The sequence below is a fragment of the Vombatus ursinus genome, unplaced genomic scaffold (assembly GCF_900497805.2).
Source record: "Vombatus ursinus unplaced genomic scaffold, bare-nosed wombat genome assembly UNPS02014817.1, whole genome shotgun sequence".
Taxonomy (NCBI): Eukaryota; Metazoa; Chordata; class Mammalia; order Diprotodontia; family Vombatidae; genus Vombatus; species Vombatus ursinus.
Window position 1 is genome coordinate 12,812,886 of NW_020954595.1, and position 23,636 is coordinate 12,836,521.

The 23,636-nt window shown below is 47.8% G+C and overlaps 3 protein-coding genes across 5 annotated transcripts in view; 1 reads left to right on the plus strand and 2 right to left on the minus strand.

The window, feature by feature from the left end:
• CENPP (centromere protein P) overlaps positions 1-23,636 on the plus strand; it is a 192,431-nt gene that overhangs the window by 49,991 nt on the left and 118,804 nt on the right. The gene's annotated exons all lie outside the window — the stretch shown is intronic.
• OMD (osteomodulin) lies at positions 59-13,488 on the minus strand. Of its 3 annotated transcripts, none has more exons than XM_027835896.1 (4): positions 13,433-13,488; positions 12,515-12,650; positions 980-1,937; positions 59-439 (listed from the first exon to the last, which is right to left on the minus strand). In XM_027835896.1, the coding sequence occupies exons 3-4, from the start codon at positions 1,914-1,916 to the stop codon at positions 120-122; spliced, it is 1,257 nt and encodes a 418-aa protein (XP_027691697.1). In that variant the 5' UTR covers positions 1,917-1,937; positions 12,515-12,650; positions 13,433-13,488; the 3' UTR covers positions 59-119. The 3 variants fall into 3 exon arrangements, with proteins under 3 accessions (XP_027691697.1, XP_027691696.1, XP_027691698.1); XM_027835895.1 differs by having other exon boundaries at positions 13,360-13,446; XM_027835897.1 differs by lacking the exon at positions 12,515-12,650 and having other exon boundaries at positions 13,433-13,466.
• The window catches only part of ASPN (asporin), a 33,017-nt gene continuing 31,918 nt past the window's right edge, over positions 22,538-23,636 (minus strand). Inside the window, exon 8 of the mRNA XM_027835898.1 lies at positions 22,538-23,153. Coding sequence (XP_027691699.1) covers positions 22,956-23,153 — 198 coding nt within the window. The 3' untranslated portion in view covers positions 22,538-22,955. The remainder of the gene's footprint in view (positions 23,154-23,636) is intronic.

Consider the following 23,636-nt stretch of genomic DNA (forward strand, 5'->3'; position numbering starts at 1 on the left):
TCTGAATATATGAAATGCTGGTTTCTGTTTATTTTTTAGCACTCAGTGACATCTGGAATGGCTATTAAGGTTGTGTAAAGTAACAATGTAAAGCTACATTTTTCTTGTAGTTATTGAATTTAATAGAAGTAAGGATCAAAGTTCTCTTCTGTTCTTCCCTGCTCCTGCCCCTCAGGCTCATGTTCTTCTCCATCTCCTCCTTCTTCTTCTTCTTCATCATCGTCAACCTGAAACCTGCGGAACACCTGCGTCTTCAGCTGCACCATTTGCCCATCAGGTTTTCTTTGTTCACCATAATAAACACTGTGGATGTAAGGGAAGCAGAAGAATATGTAGGAGCTTATTGGCTCTTTTAGCCTATTTTGGTCCAGGCGAATGTAGGTCAAGTGGCGATAATGGATTGGGTCAATGGATGGACACATCAGGGTAACATTTATGTCTGTAAAGTAAAAACAGAAAGTTATCATCCAGACCATCTCAAATGTTCCTAAGAACCATCTAAGGACGGTGCTCATCAGCTATGTTCTTGTGTAAATACCTCTTCCATGGAGTTATGCTGAGGCCCCCCCCCCCATCAGAATGTCTGAGTGGCCATGGGGCACAACCTCCACCCAACTGTCCGCTCACACTAGACCCCCAAAGTGGTTAACAGCATCTGTACTAGCAGCTAAACAAGCCCTAGGAGAAGTGAATGTTTGATTGTTTTTCAAGTAATCAGAGAAAGAAAATTAAGTAAGTGTTGACAGGATTTCTGCATGTGTTCATTGCTTAAGCCTTAGATGGAATAGAGTACAATTTAACAGGAAGTATCACGAGTTTTTTTATGAAAGGCCGGAGCTTTTCTGGTCACACATAATTCTACTCTTTTCCTGGTTGACTTCAAAGGTACTATTGGCAGCCACGCCTGAGGTCAGTTCACTTTGCTAGCTTGTCAGAGACGACCCTAATTCCCTCTTTAAAAAGACAACATTGTACGCACATTCAAATTCATTGTCTTCCATGTATAGATGTTCCAAGTTTCTGGGTATGTAGAATGATTGCTTCAATTTGTTATGTCCGACATTGAGCTCGACGAGGCTGGAAATGTTAAAAGTGTCATATGGAATTTCTTGCAGGTTGTTGTACGATATTCTTAGCGCAAGAAGCTTGGGGAATTTTTTGAAGTAATTGTCTGGTATGAAAGAAATGGAATTATTTTCTAGAGACAGATGCATAAGCGATGAAGGTAAGTCAGGAGGCATTGATTCTAATCTGTTGCTGCATAAATTGAGTTGCATCAGTTTGCTCATTTGGGAAAGTTGTTCTTTTAATGAAGAGTCGTGAAGCTGATTGTGGCAGAGGTCCAGCATGGTCAGATTTATTAATCCTTCCATAGCATGGGCCTCCACTCTGGAGATCGCGTTGTTCCCAAGAAGAAGTCTTTCTAAAGAATTAGGAAGAGGGAATGGAAAATCTTCTAAATCGTTGTGATCCAAATGCAGCTGTAAGAGATTAGGAAGTTGGGCAAACACGCCGTGTTCAATCTTGTGAGACTTGATCCTGTTGTGGCCAAGGTTGATTTCTTTCAGGTTAGATGCGTTGGCGAATGAGTGCGCTGTCACGGCCTCTATCTCATTGAACTGAAGGTAGAGCTGCTGCACGTGTGCGGGGATCTTTGGGATGGCCTCGAGCTTCCGGTTGTCACAATACATGGCCAACGGGAAGGTCAGGGGACAGAAGCATTCCTGAGCACAGCCAAGGGGGCCATGGCGGGAGGGGATCCCGTCCTCCCCGGTGGGATGGAAGTAAAATGGAGGGGAGTAGTCATCATCACTCTCTTCGTCATAGTCTTCACCCAGCCGATGCATTTCATACTGACAGTAGACGGTGACTTCAAAAAAGAAGAAAACAATCGCCAGCTGCCTGAGAAGATTCATGCTCTTGTGCCCTGAGGACGTCTAAAGAGGAGAAAACAAAAGGGGAAGAGCTCAGGGTGACTTTCATTAAATTCACATCTACATGCATTAGAGCATTTTTGTTGTCAAAAGAGATGGAAGGAACCCCCAAAGGGAGGGAGCGACAGTGCCAGAGTTCAGGCTGAAGTCCCAGCGGGGCGACCGAGAATCTCAGTGCCAGCCTTTTTGTTGTGTCCGGCAGGAGTGGTCACTGGCAGCCACCAGCTGTGCATCGGGGTCCCTGCGGGTCACAGCCTGACTCGGGAAGCCCCTACTAATGGTATCGATTGGATTTTTGTTTTGTTTGTTTAATATTACCCCGTTATGGGGAGGGTTGTGGGCTGTCTTTGACACCTTGGCTGAATGGGTCTGCCCTGGGCCTGAGGCCCCGCAGAGTGGCCTCAGCTTCTTGGCGATTTCCTGGAAATGTGGCCCTTGGCCCCAGGACTGGCGTCTACATCTACTTAATAAACTGTCGCTCGTTTCCAGACCCTCCTGACCTTCTCCCTGTCTGAGCCTGCCCCACTTCCTGTGTTCAGGCAGACAACCCACATGTTGTGTCTCATTTTCTTCCCCCCCTTTGGGGCTCTGCCATGGTAACCGAAGGCTCACTTCTGGCTTCCCTTGCCTCTTCCCTCCTGTCTACTATCTACTCCAGACCACAGGAGAGAGCTGGTCTTTTCTGGGATCTGTTCATAAGAGAAGAGGGCACCCACAAATCCAGAAATGGGTATAATTAATCATGAAAGGGGACTGGTTTCTGATCCGGCCTGCTCTTCCCATTAGGACAGAATCTCTCCAGCCTGACCCTCACCTCCTGCCACAGATGTTAAGGCAGTGACCCCATGAAGGTTCGTCTACGTGTGCTCGAGCACACACACGTACACACACATGCGCGTACACGTGAGATCGTGGAACCAGACATTTCAAGGTGGAGAGGACCATAGACGTCATTTTAGTCGACTCTTTCATCTTGTCCACAAGGAGCCTGAGTCACAGCGAGGTTAAATGCTGCCCCAAGTGAATTTATTTCAAACCCACAGATGTTTCTTTCTTGTGACCTTTGCAGTGAGTGACAGGGCCCTAGGCTGAGCTCATGTCTTTGGCTCTAAACCTGAGGCCTCTCCCACCACTCTGTGCCATCTCCTGCCATCAGGCCTGAATAACCTGACAATTTCTTCTTGGGTCGGTTGGTTTGTTTCTCTGATTCTTCAGCCAGGACACCCGGTCCTCACTAACCAAGGGTAGCCCACAAGGTTCTGTCTTGAGCCCTCCTGCCTTTTGCTCGGCATGATTTTACCTACTTAGCTCATTCATGCCCCTGGGATCGGTTATCCGCTCTATGTAGATGAGTCCCACACCTCTAGATACCTCATTAACCTTCTCTGACCTCCAGTCTCATGAGGCCAGTTTCCTAGGGGGTGACTCAAACTGGCTGTCCTGATGCCATCTTGAGCCACATGTCCCAGGAGGCCTCTCAGACTCAAACATATCCAAAATAGAACTCGTTATTTTTCTCCCCAAAACATCCCCTCTTCCAGACTTTCCTGTCCTTGTTGGGGGCACCGCTGTCCTCCCGGCCACCCAGGCTCGCCATCTCATTGTCACCCTTGACTCCCCACCTCCCCGTATCCAATCTGTTGCCAAGCCTTGTTGTTTCTACCTTCACAGTGTCTCTTGTATGCATCTTCTCTCCGCTCACACAGCCAGGGCGTTGGGCACAAACCCTCATCACTTCCCCCACACCAATTCGGTAGCCTTCTAACTGGTCTTGCCGCCTCACAGCCTGGCTCCTTCCTGCCCCATCCTGTAGTGCTCCCCTCCCTGCCCTCCATGCTCCAGCTCCACTGGCCAGCTCATTACTCCTATATTTTCTTTTTTTTGCCTTTCCACTTGCTCTCCTCCATGCTGGAATGCCCTCAGTTTTGCCTTTTAGGGAGGGAATTGTCCAAGATATCACCAGGGTTGTACCAGGGAGACTTAGAAGATGCTGGTGCCACAAAAAGGAAGAGGGATGGTTTGTGGGGGAAAGAGAATAAAATTAAGTTTAGACCCAGAGACTCTTCGGTGTTCTTTCCTTTAAACCTAGATTGGCCTAGCAGCCATGGCCTTCCTAGACATAGAAGAAATACAAAACTCAGAATTGTTAAGGGACCTCTACAGCTCTCCAGTGCGGTCCATACCCAAAAGGCATCCCCTGTGCTGACATCCCTGAGGAGCGATTGTCTACACATAATACAGGGGAACAGGAAGAATCAGAGAGTACAGAACCATGGGGCCATAGGTTTAGTACCAAAAAGAGATTTCTCACATGGATCTCTTTCCTTCCCATCTTTCAAGGGCAGGTTTTACTTTACCTTGTATCCTCAGCACTAAACCCATTGCTGAGAATATAGTAGGTGCGCCATAAATGCTTTTTCATTTATTTTAAGGGAGTGAGCTCTGCAGGTGCTGGTTTCTCAGCCACCTAGAATAAGCCCAAACCCCCAGACTCCCCCTTTGTGCCCCCTGCATAGAGCCTTGTAGTGGGAGGGAGGCTCGTGTGGGCTGCCCCCTTCAAGCTGTTGGTTATAGCATCTGGCCTCTTGCCCCACGTCCCAATCTCCTCGTGTTGCTGATTACGGTCGCAGAAGTTTATGGAAGTGCATTTTCACCTTGGACTTTCTTTTGAAGAATTTGATTGGCATGAAAACTTCATTTGAGGGGAGAAAAATTGACCCGTCAGTAACACAAGTCATCGTAATAAGCCTGAATTTGTTTTATTAATTTATTTTGATTTATCAATAATCACTTCCATATGCTTTTGAGTTTAAAATTTTTCTCCCCCTTCCTCCCCACCACCCTCCCCAAGATGGCGCACGATCTGATATAGGCTATACATTTACATTCATATTAAACATTTTTTCACATTAGTGGTATTGTAAGTAGAAATTAAAACCAATGGGAGGAACCATCGGAAAGGGGAAACAAAATTCAACAGAAGAGAAAAAAAATAACAATTTGGCTTCCATAGTTCTTTCTTTGGGTGTGGATGGCATTTTCCATCACAAGGCCTCTGGCGATGTCTTAGATGCTTGTATTGCCAGGAAGGGTTCAGTTTATCAATATTAGTCATCACACAACATGGCTGTTATTGTGTATAACGTTCTCTTGGTTCTGTTCACTTCACTCAGCATCAGACCATACAAGTCTTTCCAGGTTTTTCTGAAGTCAGCCTGTTCATCATTTCTTATAGCACAATAGTATTCCATCACATTCATATACCACAACTTGTTCAGCCATTCCCGAGTTGATGGGCATCCTCTCAATCTCCAATTCTTTGTCATCACAAAAAGAGCTGCTGTGAATATTTTTGTACATGTGGGTCCTTTTCCCATTTGTGTGATCTCTTTGGGATATAGCCCTAGAAGTGATGAGCCTGAATTTTTAACAAGATTGCATTTTGCATGAAGCAAACGTGGTTTGATGCAATAGGCATTATGAAAGTGCACATTGGAGCCTTGGATGGTGATGCCAGGAAGAGGCGATTAATCAGATGAATCAGAAGAGCTGTCAGAGGGATTAGTAAAAAAAACAAGGGTGAATAACTCGGGGTCAGAAGGTCAGCAGATATAATGAGGTCGGTTTGAGGAATGCTGAACTCGAGCTTCCTTTGGGAAATCCGTAGTCAGGGACAGCCTGGGGAGGAGCTGAGGCTGGAGAAAGAAGGTCGAGATTTGTCCACGCGGAGCCGGAGATCACAGTCTTGAGGAATGAGTGTCTCCTGTGGAAGCAGGGGGAGGGGGAAGAGGAGGTAGGGTTAGGATCCAGGGGAGGGTGGCAAAGCCAAAGCCAGAGATGCCAGGAGAATGGTAGAAGAGGGTGGTGGCTGTGACCCTCTGCCCGGAGGCCAAGGAGGGTCATCACAGGCTCGGCGTTGAGGCTCGGTCTCCTGGTGATGGAAGACTGGTTCTCTAGACATCTGGATGAAGAGAGTCTTTTCTGGATCGGAGTCTTGATAAGAGTGGCCACGGTAGAAAGGAGGGGAACTGGTAGTAAGATCCAGGAGAAGCGGTCTATTGTGCCGGGATTGGGGAAGCAGGTTTCAGAGATCTGATCCCATAGCCTAAGATGCCCCAGAGGAGGTCGGCCCAGGAGGGATGGTGGTGCCTGTGTAGACACAAAGGGAAATGGGTCTGAGGAGGAGGGATGGCGTTTGTTTGAGGAGACCTCTGTGGGGCCCAAGGAGCTCACCTTGGCCCTGCATTTCCCAACTGGGTTTTCTTCAGGGCCATTCAAGCCACCTTGAGTTATCCACACAGAAGGTGGAAGCTAGGCCAGGTAACGGAATGAGTACCAGACTGCTGTAAAACAGCGTCAGGTGGGCTAAGATCCAGACTGAGCCAGGGCTGGCGAGGGGATCCTGGGCTTCTAAAAGTTATACTGGAAGAAAAGGAGGGGATCAGATAAGCGGAAAGGCTCTTGTTTGGTGTGACTGGGGCCTCGATGACTGACACCAGAGACAAGGCAGACCCCCTCAGCTCCGTGATTAGCTTCTGTTTTCTCTGCTAAGGAGAAAGACATTGGAAATGCATTGGAAATGACCTGTTACCACCAGGACCTTGTAAAGGAGAGTCTGACTGCCCTTCATGAATGCTGGACTCTGTCATCGGGTCCTGGGGGCAGGGCTGATGGGGGGAGAGGGAGAACAAGCATTTATTAAGCGCCTCTTGCACACCAGGTACTGTGCTAAGCACATTATGAATGCAATCCCATCTGATCCTTCCAACAGCCCGGTGTGGTAGGTGCTGTTTTCTCAGAGCAGGAGTTGGCTGGCTGCTTCCTCAGGGCTGGGCTTGGGGGCCTGAGAGGAGAAGGGGCCTTTGGAATAGACCCTGGGAATGCAATCATGAGCTGATCACTGATTTACAGTGTTCTCCAACCATCATCATTGACAGTTAATGTTTAGAGAAATTCAAGTGCCGGACCCATGTGTTAACTCATTTAATCCTCGAAATCACCCTGGGGGGCTAAGAGAAGTTAAGGCACTTAGCCAGGGTCACACAGCTAAGTAAGTGTCTGAGGTAGGATTTGAATTCGGGTCTCGCTGACTCCCAGTCCACTTTGCCACCTCCCTGCCTCCACCTAGCCTTAACACACACATACACACAAACACATACCCGGGGAGGCAGAATGCTGGGACTGTCCCTTTGTTCACTAACAGAATCAGACCAGATTTACCGTATGTGTTGTGTATTCTTGTTGAGGACTGGCCTTTCTCAGAGCCCATGGGACCGTTCACAGTGGCCACTGATCACTGCATAGCCTCCTTCTCTTTGTGTGTGAAGCACACATCGTACCTTCCATATGTTGGGGCACTGGCGCCCATCAGCTGGGACTCTGCTGGGAGAGGGCTGAGCATTGGCCCAGGAGTCAGGAAACCTGAGTCTGTCCACATCGTGCCCCTTATCTTCTCTCTGAAGAGCTGTGGAACTGATTGTGAGACATGGGAGACACTGGCACAGGACTGCCCAGCGTGGTGTGCCCACTTCAGAGAAGGCGCTGTGCCCTGTGAGCGAAGCAGCATTGAAGCAACCCAAAGGACAAGTGAAAGGTGCACATTGAGAGACATCTCCACGCCAGATATTCGTGTGGACTCTGTGCCCAACCTGTGGTCGAGCCTTCTGAGCTCATCTTGGTCTCGTCGGCCACAGCTGGACACACCGTACGCTGACCCCCACACAGCGGTGCCGTTTTGGTGACGCTCACCAACCAACCAGCCAGCCTCTTATCTATTAGTCACGAGGCACTCCGTTCCTGTGGATCACTTGCATTTCCCAGCTGGGTTTTCTTCAGGGCCATTTTGCCTTCCTCTCGCACTCATCCAAGACCAAGGTTAGAGTCCACCGGCGGTGGAGCCATGGCGAAAAGTGCTTTCAGCGGGCTCGGGACCTTTGCCTTCCCTGGGGCCTCTCAGTAGATTTTTGAGAAAATCCGCCTTTCCTGATACTATTTCTGGGTGTTTGAGGAAACCATTGTGCTCCAGCTCCTCCTCTATCCATCTTCATGAGGTTGTGTGAATGAGCTCATGACATTCCACACCCAGCTCGCTGACAAAGCATTAACCAGCTGAAGGCTTTTCTAGACTCTTTTGATCTCTTGGTCATGAGAATGAGTCCGTGTTGGTGGAGCTTCTGTATAAAACTGTGATCATCACTGTTGATGTCCTTTTCTTCATTTGTGTCTCATTGTTCAGCGCTTCAGCACTTTCTTCTAAGTGTGGGTATTCCCTCCAGTGGTGCAGAGTGCAGTCCATCCATGTTTGGCCATCTTCTGTGACTCTTGTCCACATGCTTCCTAAGTTCAATGTAGGGACGCCTCCCCTAAATGAGATTCGTAATCACTCAAAAGAATCTGACCTGACTATCCACACAGGGAAAACTAAGTGGATGAAGAATGCCAGTTGTTGAAACTGAGATTTACCATGTCATCCATCCACGTGACAGACACTGCCAGTGGACACAGAGCTGGGCTCACAATGGAACAGGAGGAGGTGAATGATCTGGATTATCTTTTCACGATTGCCAAGTTATTTTTAGCGACCCCAGGCTTTTTTCTGAATCTAAGGTCCATGTTTTTAGCTCCTCTCCCCTTTGATTATGTTGTTGGCCACAAGTCATAGCATTCTGTGGTCTCGGAAGAACCTTGTTTCCGTGGTCCTGAAAGAGCCCCATGGGCTTGGGAGCGTCAGGTCGGTACAGCATTTCCTCTTCTGGTGGTCTCGACCACCAGACTTTGTTCCATCCAGTCACTGGTTGTCTGCCCTTGCACAGCTGGCACAGGCAGGTGGCTCCCACCTCAGTAACGAGGCACTTCTTATCTGTTCAAACAGAACCGGTTTCATTTTTTGTGATGTTATTTAGCTTTAGCTCTTGTCACATCGAGGACCTCGTTATCCTCAAAAAGGAAAATATTAACAGTCTGTTGGTGTGCGGCTTCTGTTTGTCCACAGGTGCTGTTTGGCATTTCTTTGATGCTTTCATTTCTTCCTTTTGGCCCTATTTCCCAGAGTAACCGTTGCCTTCTCTTCCATGGTCCCCTTTATAGGGGCCGATTATCCAAATCCACAGTGCTTCAACTTGGAAGGTTTTATCGAGTCCTCCCCACCTCCTTGTTCTCTCCACTTGATGGCATGTGACAGCAGCCCTTTGGCCAATGCCTCACCTGAGTGTGGCGGTACCCAGTGACCAAATGTCCCCAACTTAGTGTTTCTTGTTGCTTTGAGGAGAATGCCTTTACGCACCAGCAGGCACAGGGATGAGAGGCCCCAAAAGGGGTGGGGTATTGGGCTACCTTAAGAGGAGCCGACCCGACGTCTTTGGTTTCTTTGATTCTCCTTTTCATTAGGGGCTATTAAGGAGCAGAGTATGGTGTGTTTGAGCCTGTTGAGTTAGAAAATTGCTTAATTGCTAGGGTGAGAACATGATAACGCTCATGGGTAATGATAACAATGATCATAATGTCATTTTTTTTAGTGATGATTCTTTTTTTTCTTTTTTTATTAATTTATTTTGATTTATCAATAATCACTTCCATATGCTTTTGAGTTTAAAATTTTTCTCCCCCTTCCTCCCCACCACCCTTTCCAAGACGGCACACAATCTGATATAGGCTATACATTTACATTCATATTAAACATATTTTCACATTAGTGATTTATAAGTAAAAATTAAAACCAATAGGAGGAACCATAAGAAAGGGGAAACAAAACTCAACAGAAGAGAAAAAAATAGGAATTCGACTTCCATAGTTCTTTCTTTGGATGTGGATAGCATTTTCCATCACAAGGCCTCTGGAGATGTCTTAGATCCTTGTATTGCCAGGAAGGGTTCAGTTTATCGATATTAGTCATCACACAATGTGGCTGTTATTGTGTATAACGTTCTCTTGGTTCTGCTTACTTCACTCAGCATCAGACCATGCAAGTCTTTCCAGGTTTTTCTGAAGTCAGCCTGCTCATCATTTCTTATAGCACAATAGTATTCCATTACATTCCTATACTGCAACTTGCTCAACCATTTCCCAACTGATAGGCATCCTCTCAGTTTCCAATTCTTTGCCACCACAAAAAGAGCTGCTATAAATATTTTTGTACATGTGGGTCCTTTTCCCGTTTGTATGATCTCTTTGGGATACAGCCCTAGAAGTGCTATTGCAGGGTCAAAGGGTATGCACATTTTTATAGCCCTTTGGGCATAGTTCCAAATTGCTCTCCAAAATGGTTGCATCATTTCACAAATCCACCAACAATGCATTAGTGTTCCAATTTTCCCACATCTTCTCCAACACATAATGTCATTTCTACAAGCCTTTATGGTCGGCAAGCTCTTTTGATCCTCCCAGCAGCCCAGGAGGCAGGTGCTGTCATTATCTCATTCTTTGCAGGTGAGGAAACTGATGGCCAGAGAGCTGACTTAAACAAAGTCTGAGGCAGATTTGAACTGGGGTCATCCTGCCTCCCGAGGCCAGTCCTCTTTCCCTGCTGTGCCCCATTATCTAATTGATTCACAGACTGAGGGGCATTAACTGGGACGCGTGCTCAGGCTGCCTGTCACTCTGTTCCTACATTCCTGCCCACGTTAGCTGGCCCCTCAAGCAGTGATCACACAGCCTGGGAACTCCATTTTTCTTTCCCTGCCCCTCCTGCCATCCCCTTTTTCTGATATTTGTTCATATGGTCCTCTTACACGGTCCCATTTTCTCGGCAGGGGCCCTGCCTGCCTCTTCTCACATCTCTGTTCCTGTCCCCTGGGGCTGCTGTTTCTCCTGCTCTGCTGGTCCAGGGAGGGGCTGAGTCTCCCCCCGCCCCAATGTGTGTCAGTCTGTCTCTTCCGTCTGTAGAGTTTGTGGCTGTCATCCACTTAATCTGAGTCTGTTCTGTAGTGCTGTCCCTTGGGTGTGTTTGGGATGGCCATTTCTAGAACTCCTCGGTGCCTTGGAGACGCTCAAGCCTCCAATACAGCTTTCTCTGTGTCTTCAGTCTCTAAGCTCTGCAGATTTACCTCCAGATTCTGAAGACTCTGCCCTCCGAGCCCTGATTCACTCCTGACTTCACCCCACAGTCCATCTCCCTGCCCTGTCCATAATGTGACCCAGAGAGAGAATATATGTCCTTCTTTCCTGGAGAACCCCTGGTACAAACCATCCCCCCACTTTCAGCCTAACAACCCACGCCCCACCCCGGACTTTTTGGTTTTAGACCGGGTACACAGAGGGAAAGTACCCGTCTTTTAAGTATTGACGTCAAGTCATTTCTAGTCATTTACTTGGGCTTTTGTTAAGGACATTTCATCTAGCCTTCTTGTGTCCCAATGTGGCCAGGGCTCTGGTCTGCTATTTACCACAATGCTTTTGGGGGATCACTTTCTAAAAATTGCTGTTGCTAGCTAAATACAGACATAACTATTTAAAAGGAGTTTAAAAATAAGCTTCCCCTTTAACAAGAGTTTCTTTCTTTTTTTTTTTCTTTTTTTTTTTTTGGAATTCCAGATATGAGTCATAAGTTAAGTAGAAGGCACAGAGTTCAATAATCCCCTTGGCTCGTGCTCCCAATACCTGCAGTCCAGCAGTTGGTTAATTAAGCTTTGGGGATTGAACTTACTTGGAGAAAGGCTTCCTTTGTTCTCATTTGAGTGAAATGATGAATAATTATTCACCTTAGGATGAAAGGAGCTTAAAATACTTTTCCTATTCATATATAGGAAGCAGGAAGGAGAAATTTAATGCCATCACAAGGAGAAATTTAGCACCATCAGTGACTCAAAGGTGGGCTGTATTTCTGTGTAATAATATCTGGTCTAATGAAACCAAGCATCTGGATTTGCCTCAACATTTTCTCAAATCAATTGAGACAGGCTCTTCTAAAGCAAAAGAAAGTACTTTACGATGACTGAAGATCCAGAAGAAGTGTCTTCTGAGAGTGTAACCTCTAATTTTTAGAGACCTCTTTCAGTTATACAGTAAGACCTTAATAAACTGGGACCTCAGTGGTTGTTCAGTTGAATTCTCCAGACCCCTCCATTAGCCAGATTCTATCCTTTTCCCTTCACTGTGATTTTAGGAAAAGGGGGCAAATGAGGGGGCGAAAGACAAGACAAAAACAGGAATATGCAGGAAGACCATGAAATAAATTTCCTGCGTCAATTACAAAGTCTCCCCCTTCCACTCCCTTCTCCAACTGCAGCAAGGTAAAGTGGCGATTAATATCGGGGACCATGAATCTGAGCAGGACCCTCCATAGCCAAAGAAACCCTCAGCTCACTGGTCCTGACTCATGAGTGAGCGCAGGAGACAGCGACCCACCCCACTGGGAGCCCAAAGACAGCACTGAAAACTCCCGTACCAAGAAGCCTTCCTGCCTTCTCTTCCCATCTTAGCCACTGGGGATTTACCACAGTTTTATCTCAGATCTTCTTGCAATAAAAGTTTTCAATCATCAGTCTACCATTTATTTTTAACAAGCAAACATTTATGTTGATAAACAGCAGGAATACTGTTTCCAAACATTGAAAATACAAATCATATTGCATTTCCATTCATACCTGATCTTGCTTTAGCTTTCAGTGAGGGATGAATTTGCAAATCCTTTGAATGAATCAGAAATTCCTGAAATCTGTGACCGTGTCTCCTAAAGGTCCCCAGTCACTCTGTCCCTGGTCAGGGGCGTCCTTTGAAATACTGTAGCAATTTAAGCAAAAATATAATTTGCTTTAGTAACATTTGGGTTGAATTAAATTATATGTTTCTCTTCCAGAAAATGTTACGAATGCAAATAAAAATTTTGCTAGCCCTGGTCAATTTATGTGGTTTCATTCTTCCTTTTCCCCCCTTAGTTTTGGTTTGAGGTGTGGCATGAATTTCCTATGATCCGAATGGTCAACAGAAAAGCTAAATGAGACGCTGCACTGATTACTGCTTTTCTTTTCACTCCCATTCCAAACAAGTTCTCCCAAGTTAATGGCCACCAGAAGGTAGAACTCCATGTTCTAGTTCAAATTGAGGGGAAGCCTAGATTTTTATAGCAGCAAAGCCTAATGTTAGCGAGACCCATCTGCAGCTCTGTACAATGACCACGTAGGCCTTCCCTTTTCCCCTCTGCCTAGAACGCAGCATGGGCTTACAGGCACGGCTTCATTCATACCGTTGGTTTAAACAAAGGAATCTTTCAGGTCAGAACTGGAAGGGAGCATCTAAATTCACCCCTCCCCCAATTTACAGATGAAGAAACTGAGGCCCCTGAAGTGAAGTCACTGCCTGAGCCCAAGTCTCCCAGCTCCCAGAGCCATGCTATTGCCACTTGGCCATGATGGTCATGAATCCATTTGACATTTATAACTAGCTGTCTCTTCCAGGCAGCCCCCCAAAAAAGAACTGAACTAAAGCCAACCTCAGCACGAGGCCTTCCAACACTGATCCAGCAAAGATGGGCAGTCAGGGACCCTCATAACCTTGATACGTACGTGGGCACTGCCTCGATCTACCTGGTCTGTTGTAGCTGGTCTCTGACAGCTGCATTGGTTTTAGTTTGTAGGTTAGAAAGTTCCCCCCTCTTTTTCCCCTCCCAGGCCTAACAAGGTCTTCTTTCATACCCAGGGGACTCCTGTCTTAAACACAAGTCCGGGTTTGTGTCTCTTGGCAGAAAGGGCTGCTGAGATCATGCTTTCACACATTCTTTCAAGCTTGTACAAACGACTAAGGTAAAGTGAATCTGGAGCCTCTTTACTTTTTCTTTCCAAAGCCGTCCTTTCTTTTGAATTAAAAAAAAGAAATCTAGCCAATTGCCTTTCTGCTGTTGAACTTAAATCCTCAGTGGTCTATGTTCTTGGGAGTTTCTGTTGAACATATAAGGTAAATATCACAACCCAGTCTCTTACTCAAGCCTTTGGTATGTAAAACGTGGCGGATGGCACTTGGGTCAGGTTTTCAGCCTATTCCACAGCCTTCCCATATGTTTCTTATTAGCAGTGTTGTTCTTCACCCTCAGACTTTTGTCCACATGAAGACACAGAAAGCAAGTATCTGCACTTTCTTCAAAATTTCATGGAAAGAACACAGCAGGGTTTGTTAGGGTTACATTCATTTTTGAATGTCTTGTCGTGGATTGCTAATGTCAGCAGACTCTTGCAAGTGAGAATCCCTTCCCCCAGAAGGCTTTCATGGTCTTCCCAATATAACAAGGCATCTTTTTTCCCTTTCTTTTACTTCTATAGCGATTCCTTCTTTTACTTCTGAACCCTGGAGCATCATAACTGAGAAACATCTCATTGGATTCCTTTCTCTTGAACTCTTAAAATTCCAAATTAAAATCTTTTATCAGAATCGATGGCAAATATGAAAACAATACAAGAAGCTGCATCTCTAAATACATAGAAACAAAAACATTGAGAAACATTTAAATGAGCCTCATGCCTAGAAGATTAAGGATAAAAAACCAAGATCCTGAAATGGGGGTTGGGGGGATTATTACATCTTTCTATTTTAGTGCGTTCTCCCTGGGTTACCATTTCAGGATTTAGGGGGAAAAGTCACTGGAATTAGTGAAGAGTCTGAATTACAGAGACAGGTGGGGAAGTGCTTTGGGCATCAAACCCGGAGGTGCTAGGAAGCCACTGGAGTTTATTGACTGGGGGAGGCATGACATGGTCAGATCTGGGCTTTATGAAACTCTGCTTTAGTGGAGGAGGATGGGCTGGAGTGGCCGGCAGGCCCTCTAGCAGGCCATTCGAATAGCCCAGGCGGGAGGTGCTGAGGGCCTGCACCAGGGGAGGGGGAGGGTCTGAGGAGAGAAGGGAGTGTATTGGAGAGAAATAGGAAGGTGAAATTGACAGGCCTTGGCACCATATTGGATAAGGGGGATGGAAGGCAGTGAGGAGTCCAGGATGACTCCAAGGTTGGGAGCCTGGCAGGGGAAGGTGGGCATGGCGGTGCTCTCGACAATAATAGGGAAAGTGGGAGAGGTGAGTTTAGGGGGAAGCTAATGAGTTCCATTTTGGGCACGTCAAGTTCAAGATGTCTACCAGACGGCTAGTTGGAGATGCGAGTCTGGCAGTTCAGAGAGAGGTTAGGGCTGGATAAGTATGTGTGAGAACCATCGGTACGCAGACAATAATTGAAACTGTGGGAGTTGATGAGGTCACCAAGTGAAGCAGAATGGAAGAAAAGGAGTAGAGGATCCCAGACAGAGCCCTTAGCAGGTGGGACCTGGCTGCAGATCCAGCTGAGGAACAGCGAGGAAGAGGGCGGCTGCCCCTCGGCCCAGAAGGATTGAGACTGAGAAAAGGCCACGAGTTTGGGCGGGTCAGAGGGGCGGGCATGAAGGCTGCTGCCTCCTGGTGACCAGGCCTGGGGGGCTCCAGGAGTCCAGTGGGACAGACCTTGGGGCCCAGTTTTGCTTGACTCTGGGTCTTTGTTATTTCTTTTGGGGAGGTAGCAAAGGAGGGAGTCAGCGATAGTGTTATCCCCAAAAAACAGAAAGGAAAGAAAGGAGGGACTTGGGGCGAGCCCAGGAAGAGGACAGAAGGGGAGTGGGGGGGAGGGCCCTCCCAGCAGGAGAGCTTCAGAAGGACGAGCCAACAAGCTGTGTGTTGGACATTCAAGTTTTCACATATAAACCTTTTCCTTTTCCATTTTTCTTTATGAAAATGTTGATCTTGTGAGGGGTGTTTAGTTCAGAAATTTTAAAATAAAATGATTTCTAAAAAGAGACAGCCATCTCAAATAGATGCAGCCTTTCCCCTTACCCTTGGCTGGGGCCTTAAGACACACAGTGGAGAGGTCTCTCTTTTCTTCTACCTCTCACTGATGTCACTTGGATTTTTCTTTTGTTTTGAATGGTATTTCAATTTTTTCTTTTCTTTCTGTAAAGGGTTGCTCGGTAAAGGTGAATTTCATTCTCGCCAACTCCATTATAAACTTCAGATTGATAAGGTTTGAAATCCTTGGCTTTGCTGTGATTCACGTGACTTAGCTGGGAGGTTCAGAACCTGCAGCCAGTTCATAGGGTTTGGAGAACACAGACCTCACTCTCGCCTTCTTCCTCTTGGAATAGCTTTTACTGGTGATGACCATGGCCATGGCCATGGCGCTGCAGGCACTTCAGAGTCAGAGTGGCATTTTGCTTTTTTGGGGAGACCAGACTAGAGGCTGTAGACATAGGCCCACGTGTCTGTCGTTAACCAGGCAGTGATTAATTAGTTAATTGGTCTCGCCCAGTAACCAATGGATAGTCGCTAGTGCCACAGACGCCCTCTGATGACTCCAGGGGGACGGATGTCAAAAGTGCCTCCTCTGTCTGTAAGGACGCCGGCTCTGATGGTAGAGGTCTGGGTTCACATTGGCCTTTGGATCTTACTCTGTGTTCCTTGGGCTTCACTTACCTCATCTGTTAAATGGGAGTTTGGATCAGGGGCCTCAGAGACCCCAAGCTGGTTCAGAGGTGGACAGAGTCAGGAAGACCCGGTTCAAACCCTGTGTGGGGGACCCTGGGCAAGTCACCGAACCTCTGCTTGCCTCAGTTTTCTCATCTATAAAACAGGGACAGTAATAGCACTGTGGGAAACAACATGCTATTTGTCGAGCTCTTTGCCACCTTCAGGGGGCCGTGCCAATTTTCCTTATCGCTGTGGGTTAGAGCCCCGTGGGGTGGGGGTGTCAGCAAAGGCAAGGAGAGAGCAGCACACAGTCCCCAGGCTCCTTCCCCAGGGCTTTTCCCTCGCCCTGCTCTCTAAGCAGACTCCCTCCCTCAGGAGTCTAGGCTGCGTCTGCCCTCCTCTGGCCAGCACTCGCCAAGCCTTCTCTCAGCCCAAAGAATCTTCAGCTTCCTTCTTTCTATGGCAAAGGATGAAAACTTCTGTCCCCTGCTCCCCAGGCCATCCATGGCCACAGCCTTAGGTTCGAGCCGGTATCGCAGACTGGTGAATTCATTTCCAGTCTGAAGTGTCTGGTATTTGGGGATCATTTAAGCATTTTAACAGATCACAAGTTGTCGTGAGAAATGGCATGATGTAACGGAAAACGGCTTTGGAATCAGAAGGATGGTAAAAGGGGCTTGGCACACAGTAGGGCGAAGGGAATAATAAGCATTTATATAGTGCCTACTATATGAGATTCTTTCCTGAGCTGCCAAATGGGGAGATAATAGGTCTGCCTCCCAGGGTCATTGTGAGGATCACGTGCAATATTTGTGAAGTGCTTCAGATGGTGCCTGGCACACAGAAGGTGACTAATAAGTACTTTCCCCCTACCTGGCACGCAGTAGGTGCCTAATAAGTGCTTGTTCCTTGCCTGGCACACAGCAGGTGCCTAATAAGTGCTTGTTCCCTTCCCCTTTTTATATCATTCTGCTCATATAGCCACCACCCCCCATGCAGGGTTCCCTCATTCCATTGTGTCCCATTTGCAAGCCTTCCTCCATTCAGCTTCCAGAGCAATCTTCCCTAAGGCCCAGTCTAATCACTCAGCTCCTTTATTCAAGAACCTTCAGTGGCTCGATGAAGTAGAATCTGTGCTTGGCATTTAAAGACAAGGCTAGTCAACAAACTTTCGTTGAGTGGGGAGGCCACAAAGAGGGAGTCATGGGGGAGGGGCACGGTCAGAGCTTTGGGAAGATCCATTTGACAGCCGGGTGGAGGGTGGACTGCAGAGGGGGCGACTTGAGCAGGAAGACCCCTCAGCTTGTTACTGTTCAGTCGTGTCTGACTGTCCGTGACCCCACTTGTTGGCAGAGATATTGGAGTGGTTTGCCATTTCCTTCTCCAGCTCATTTTACAGATGAGGAAACTGAGGCAAACAGGGTGAAATGACTTGCCCAAGGTCATGCGGTAATTACGTGCCTGAGGCCGAATTTGAACTCAGGACTTCCTGACTCCAGCCTTGGTGCTTCATGAACTGTGCCACCTACCTGCGTGCCAACTGCCCCCTCCCCCAAGCAGACTCAGGCATGAGTGATGAGGGTCTGTACCAGGGTGGCAGTAGTGTTAGAGGAGAGAAGGGTATGTCTGAGGTGTTAGGAAGGTGAAATCAACAGGCCTTGGCACCATCTTGGATATGGGAGTGAGAGAGCGTGAGGAGTCTGAGATAAGTCTAAGGTTGGGAGCCTGAGAGACTAAGAAGAGGGTACTACCCTCTCCAGTAATCAGGTGGGGGGGACAAAGCTTTAGGGGAAAGATAAAGAGTTCTGTCTTGGACATATTGGGTTTAAGAAGCCTCCTGGACGCCCTGTTTGAGATATCTGAGAGGCTGGTGGAGATGCAAGAGTGGTGATCAGCAGAGAAACTGAGGCAGGATAGTCAAGCCAGTCAGCTAGCATTTATTATGTGCCTGCTGTGTGCCAGGCAGACAGTCCCTGCTCTCACGGGGCTCCCAGTCTAACATGGGGGACAAGATGCCAACAAACAGGTACAGACAAAATATTTACAGCATGAATTGGAGATAATCTCTGAGGGAAGGGGGAGAAAGTGGAGGCAGATGGTGTAGCCAGCCTTCTCAAGGGTGTAGCCTTAGAGAGGAGGAGAGGCCTGAGACGATAGCTGGCAGGGACAGCTGGGTCCCAGGCAGCAGGGAAGCAGCCACCGTCCAGGGAGAGGGGATGGATGAATGAGAGAGTGGGGATGGTCGAGGGGCGTGGGGTGGAAGGCCTTTCTCCCCCAGCCTCCTCCAGACTGAATTCTGGTCACTGCCCGTCAGAGGCTCTCCTGACCAGCTCTCTCCTGGCTCTGAGGTAAAACACAGACCCTTCTTCTTGGCCCCGAGGCCTTTTCCAGCCAGGCTGCAGCCTACCCTTCCAGACTGACTTTCAGTTACTGTTACCCAGTCCGGCTTCCTTTCAGCCACTTGGGCCACCCTGGCGTTCCCTACACTTAAGATTCTTTCTCCCACCTTCAGGCCTTTGCCCAGACTCTCCATGCTGCCTAGACTCCTTTCTGGCCTCTGCCTCCCGGAGTCCTTAGGCTCCATCATCCTTTGGAGCCCTTTTCTCACTCTCCTCTTACACTGTTGCAGGCCTCCCCTTTACATATCCTACACCCATCGTGTTTTTCTCCTGCTCCTTGAGCACCAGTGCCAGTGACTGAATGGAGATTTGGGGGCTCGAGAAGGGAAGCGGTAGGATCGGTTTTTGCTTTACCCCATTCCTCTGCATGTTTACAGCCCACAGGTGGTCAGACCCCCTGCCCTTCCCCATTTCCTCATGCCAGCAGGTTTCCTCTTGATATCCAGGTGGCAGCAGGTCCATTATTGTTCCTAGTGTGCCTTGAGCTTCCCAGAAGCTCCAGTGGATCTGTGCCTTTGGCATGTGCTTGTTGTCCTCCAGGTTAGTGTAGACGGCTGCCCGCCACCCACTTGTTGATCTCACTTTGCTGTCCCTTACCTCCTGGGATGGCTCTTTCTCACCTCTGCTCCTGGCGTTTAAGGTGCAAATACTTATCGGACAGCAAAGCCTCCCGGGCCTATCCCAGTCCTTCTGCCCGTGGCGGATTAGAACTTGCCCGCAGTGTAGCTGCTCAGGCCTCCGGGATGCCCGGGTTCCAGACCGCGGAGTGACTGGGCCAGCGTTGGAACCCTACAAACCTGCATTTCACCCACTGCTCCTGTATTTCCTCCACCATCCACCTCCCCCTGCTAGTCGTTTGAGACCTTAAGCTGAAAACAACAAACGAAGGGAAAGAGAAACGTTGCCGTGAAGGTGAAAGGCAAGATGAAGGAACGGAGCAGTCCAAGCCGTGCTCTGAAATGACCTCGCGCTCAAGCAAAGTCCCCACTTTGCCCGCAGCTTCACTTTGGTGCAGGTTTCGTAAGGATGCCTGGTGTTTCCCGGAACAAATTAACAGACAGAAACAGTAACAGTAACAAGGCTTCTTTCATGACTCGTCTCCACGTTAATTACTCCCGGCTCTGCGTGCGCTGGAGGACTGGGAGGTGGGTCCTTTGGCCGGCCCTTGTGTCTGAGCTTTGGGAACAGGTGGCGGGTTTCTAAAGGAGAGCGCCCGCCCGGCCCGCAGACCTGCGTTGGTGACTTGATTGGACCCAGCGGGCTTCGCTTAGAGCAGCCCCAGGCAAGGTCTGCCGGCCCAGGAGAGCGCACAGAAGACCCCTGACTTGGATGCAGGAGGCTTGGATCCTTATTAGGGATTTATTTGGAAACTCAAAGGAAACGCGGCTTCCAGCCGTGCGGGGGAAACAGATGTCTGAGCAAGAGATCGTGGGCAGATGAAATGGGGTGATTATGTCCAAGGTGTCGACTCGAATCGTTTCCTATTTATTTTGTGCCGTGTATCCTAAGAGGAATAGCCAGGGGGCGCCATAGTGCACAGAGCACCAGGCCTGGAGTCAGGAAGGTTCATCTTCCTGAATTCAAATCAGGCCTCAGATACTTAGCAGCTGTGTGACCCTGGGCAAGTCACTTCACCGTGTTTGCCTCAGTTTCCTCATCTGTAAAATGAACTAGAGAAGGAAATGGCAAACCATTCCAGTATCTTTGCCAAGAAATCTCCAAAAGGGGTCACAGAGAGTCCAACGTGACTGAACAGCAACGGAAGCATTTTTATGGCACCTACTGTGTGCCCACCCCTCTGCTGAGTGCTTAACAAATACAGACTCATTCAATCCTCATGACAGCCCTGGGAGGTGAAGGCTGTTAGTATAGGGGGTGCCCCTGCCCCTGCCCAAACAAGTCATTCTGGTGATTCTGTGACCAGTTTTAGACCATTTTTGTTCTTGCTTTTGCAGAAGGAGAGTTTTATTTTTTAAGTTAACAATGTAGAATTCAGACCAGCAGAATTATTCCAGTTTGGCTTATTTTTTTCAGAACGTTAACATTTGATGCTTTACAGAGTCTGAAGATGTCGCTCAGGAAGGAAACCTTAGGGGTCCTCTAGTTTAAGTCCCTGCCTTCTCAGGAGGAAACTGAGACCCCAGACGGTTGTGCCTCACTCAAGAAGCCACCACAGGCAGTAAGGAGCCAGGCTGGGGCTCAAAGCCAGATCCTCCCCCCAAACCTGGCCTCCTCTAACCTCCACAGCCCTGACAAGCAGTGCTGGGCTTATGTGCTTCATCTGGGCTATTGGTGCCTGCAGTGGGGTGCTCCCAGGGCCCTGCTCCGTGTCTGGGGGGGACATGCATGTACATGCACACGGCACATGTATGTATAAGCACAGCACTGTAATGACACATAACTTCGTAGATAGACATGTGTAACATGCATGGCACATTATATTCTGTGTCATGTAACACAATGCATGTTATAATAATATATGATGTGTGTATGCTTGCACGTATATGCATGTCTATGTTTTTTGTGTGTTGTGTATAATCCACATGCATATGTTATGTGTGTGTGTGTGTGACGTGTTGCACAGCAGGTGTGTCTCTGCCTTGGTGGAAGGAGTTTCCTCCCTGGGAGTCTCCCAGGCCTCCCCCCCCCGCCCCAGGGGCTGGGACAGGGCAGGAGGAGCACTCCTGCTGGCGCTGCCTGGTTCTGCCTTTCAGGATGGTGGGAGGGTGGGGGAGGGCAAAGTACAACCAAGTGTGGAAAGACCTTGGCGCTCTCTCTGTCAGCTCTGACTAAGGAGGCCCCTGTGATCATTCAGGCTCTAATGTGTCTTAATGAAGCTGTTTTGTAAAATGTCTTCTGTTCCTGGGCAAGAGAAAAAAACAGCTTAATGCCAAACAGTAAAGTTGGATATGAATCAAACATCTTTAATAATGTATTCCTTATTCTCAAATATTACTTAACTTATCTTGAATACCACTAATAAATATATAGGTAAGGAGATATAGAAAATAGTCCTGATTTTTAGATAAAACTTTAAATATTTGTATATTTTACATAAGCTACCAGATCTCTTAAAACAAATATCTTTTAATGCTACCTAGTTTGATCAGCTTGGAGGGAATCTTTGGTTCTAGACCGTAAAACATATGGTCCAGAACCCGGGCTCCTCGGACCAGGTGAGGACGACGGATCTCCCCAAAGATGCCCTAGGTAGTGAGGTTACGCTGTGTAATTAATTGCACATCGTCTAGCAATATGACGTGAAAAGCATACAAAGATAGCTAGTATAATGGCGAAGGCGATTATAGACTTGTTCTGATAGAAACCCACTAACTCACTACATACATAGTTTTTCTACATAGGTTCTGTAACTACCCTAAGAACAAACATGTGATCCAGCCCGAGCCCACCTTTCCTCACTAGGAGGTCGGCAGGTGGCAGTGACCTCTGTTGGCTGTCATAGGACACGTGGACCAGACATCCCCTGCTGTGAGCCCAGGAGGAGTTCCTGTTATCCACTCCTACTCGTGGCGTTAGAAAGAGAACGTTACAGTACTTCCTGATTCATCAGTGATAGAACAGGGCAACACTGGTTATAGCCCCTGATGCCACTGTCCTTATCGATTCTGTTTTCTAGCAGTGAATGGGCCTATACAGAATTCAGACATTTTGCATGCATTATTCTCCTTTGTAAAAATGGTTAGGGGGCAGCTAGGTGGCGCAGTGGATAGAGCACTGGCCCTGAAGTCAGGAGGACCTGAGTTCAAATCCGGCCTCAAACCAAACACTTGACACTTCCTAGCTGTGTGACCCTGGGCAAGTCACTTAACCCCAATTGCCTAAAAACTAAAAAAAAAAAAAAAAATGGTTAGTAAAAAGTCATAAGGGCAAAGTCTTTGCCTGTTATCTTGCATTTTTAGTTAAAAGAAAAAAAGAAATTTTGAAGCGTGTCATTTGACAAGATCTCTGCAAACAGAAGCTAAGATGGATATTTGTGTCCCCCTAACTGCTAGTGTGTGCCAATATTTTTGTAAAATTCTGCCATCATTTTTGCCAAGTAAATGAAGGAAGGAACTGTCAAATTGTGTGCCGTATTTGCAACATCCAAATCAAAGACTAACCGGGGGTGAGAGTTGTCCAACCTTAACAGACTTCAAGTATCCTGAAAGCAGCCCTGTAGAGGCCTTTCGGGTCAGTGGGTTCCTTCCTAAGCACTACTTTCTGAAGTTCCCAAGCTGGACGCTCATTCGGCTTAGGACACACCGGAAGGTGGCTGGCTGGACTTCCCAGTATTTCATGGGATTATTGAATAGACTTATGGCGCTATATAAGGATTTCTTCTTCTTTGTTACCGTGGGACAGAAGTCATTGATTCCAACTTTGGTGATATTGTTGTAATGGAGGAAGATCACCTGTTAAAAACAAGAAGACAGCTTGGTGGTGGATAGACATATTCGGGGCAAGTTGGTGGGAATTGTGGCAGGAAGGTACCGGCATCTGGGAGCACCAGGACAGGCTTCTTTAGCTGCGCCTGTAAGGAAGCAGGGAAGGAGGTGGAGGCAGGGAGGAGGAGAGAGGGTGCCGCGGGCAGGGAGCACAGATGGAGGCCGGTGGCCCTGGACCATAAGTGCCCTGGTTCTCGTTTGTAGTTCAGGACAGCCTTGGGGGGGAAGGAGTTTTCAAAGCCTCCTTGAACAGGTTGTGGAAGGATGACTGAAGAGTCCTGCCAGCACAGTGCTGGAAGGGCAGAGTACCAGAAGATGCAGAGGACACTTAGCCAGAGGATAGGCCAGGCCAGCTCACCGGGGCTGGTGTGGGAAGATGGCTAAAGCCAGGGAGTTAGGATGGCAGGAGCTTGGGGTTGTGGCTCCACAGATTCTGGTTTGAAATGGTCA

What these genes read in the sequence shown, in the direction of transcription:
- OMD (XM_027835896.1), bottom strand. Translation starts at nt 1,916, where the DNA reads ATGAATCTTCTCAGGCAGCTGGCGATTGTTTTCTTCTTTTTTGAAGTC. An exon ending in GGAAGACAATGAATTTGAAT is followed by an intron (nt 440 to 979) that starts GTGCGTACAATG and finishes TTTACTTTACAG; the next exon opens with ACATAAATGTTACCCTGATG.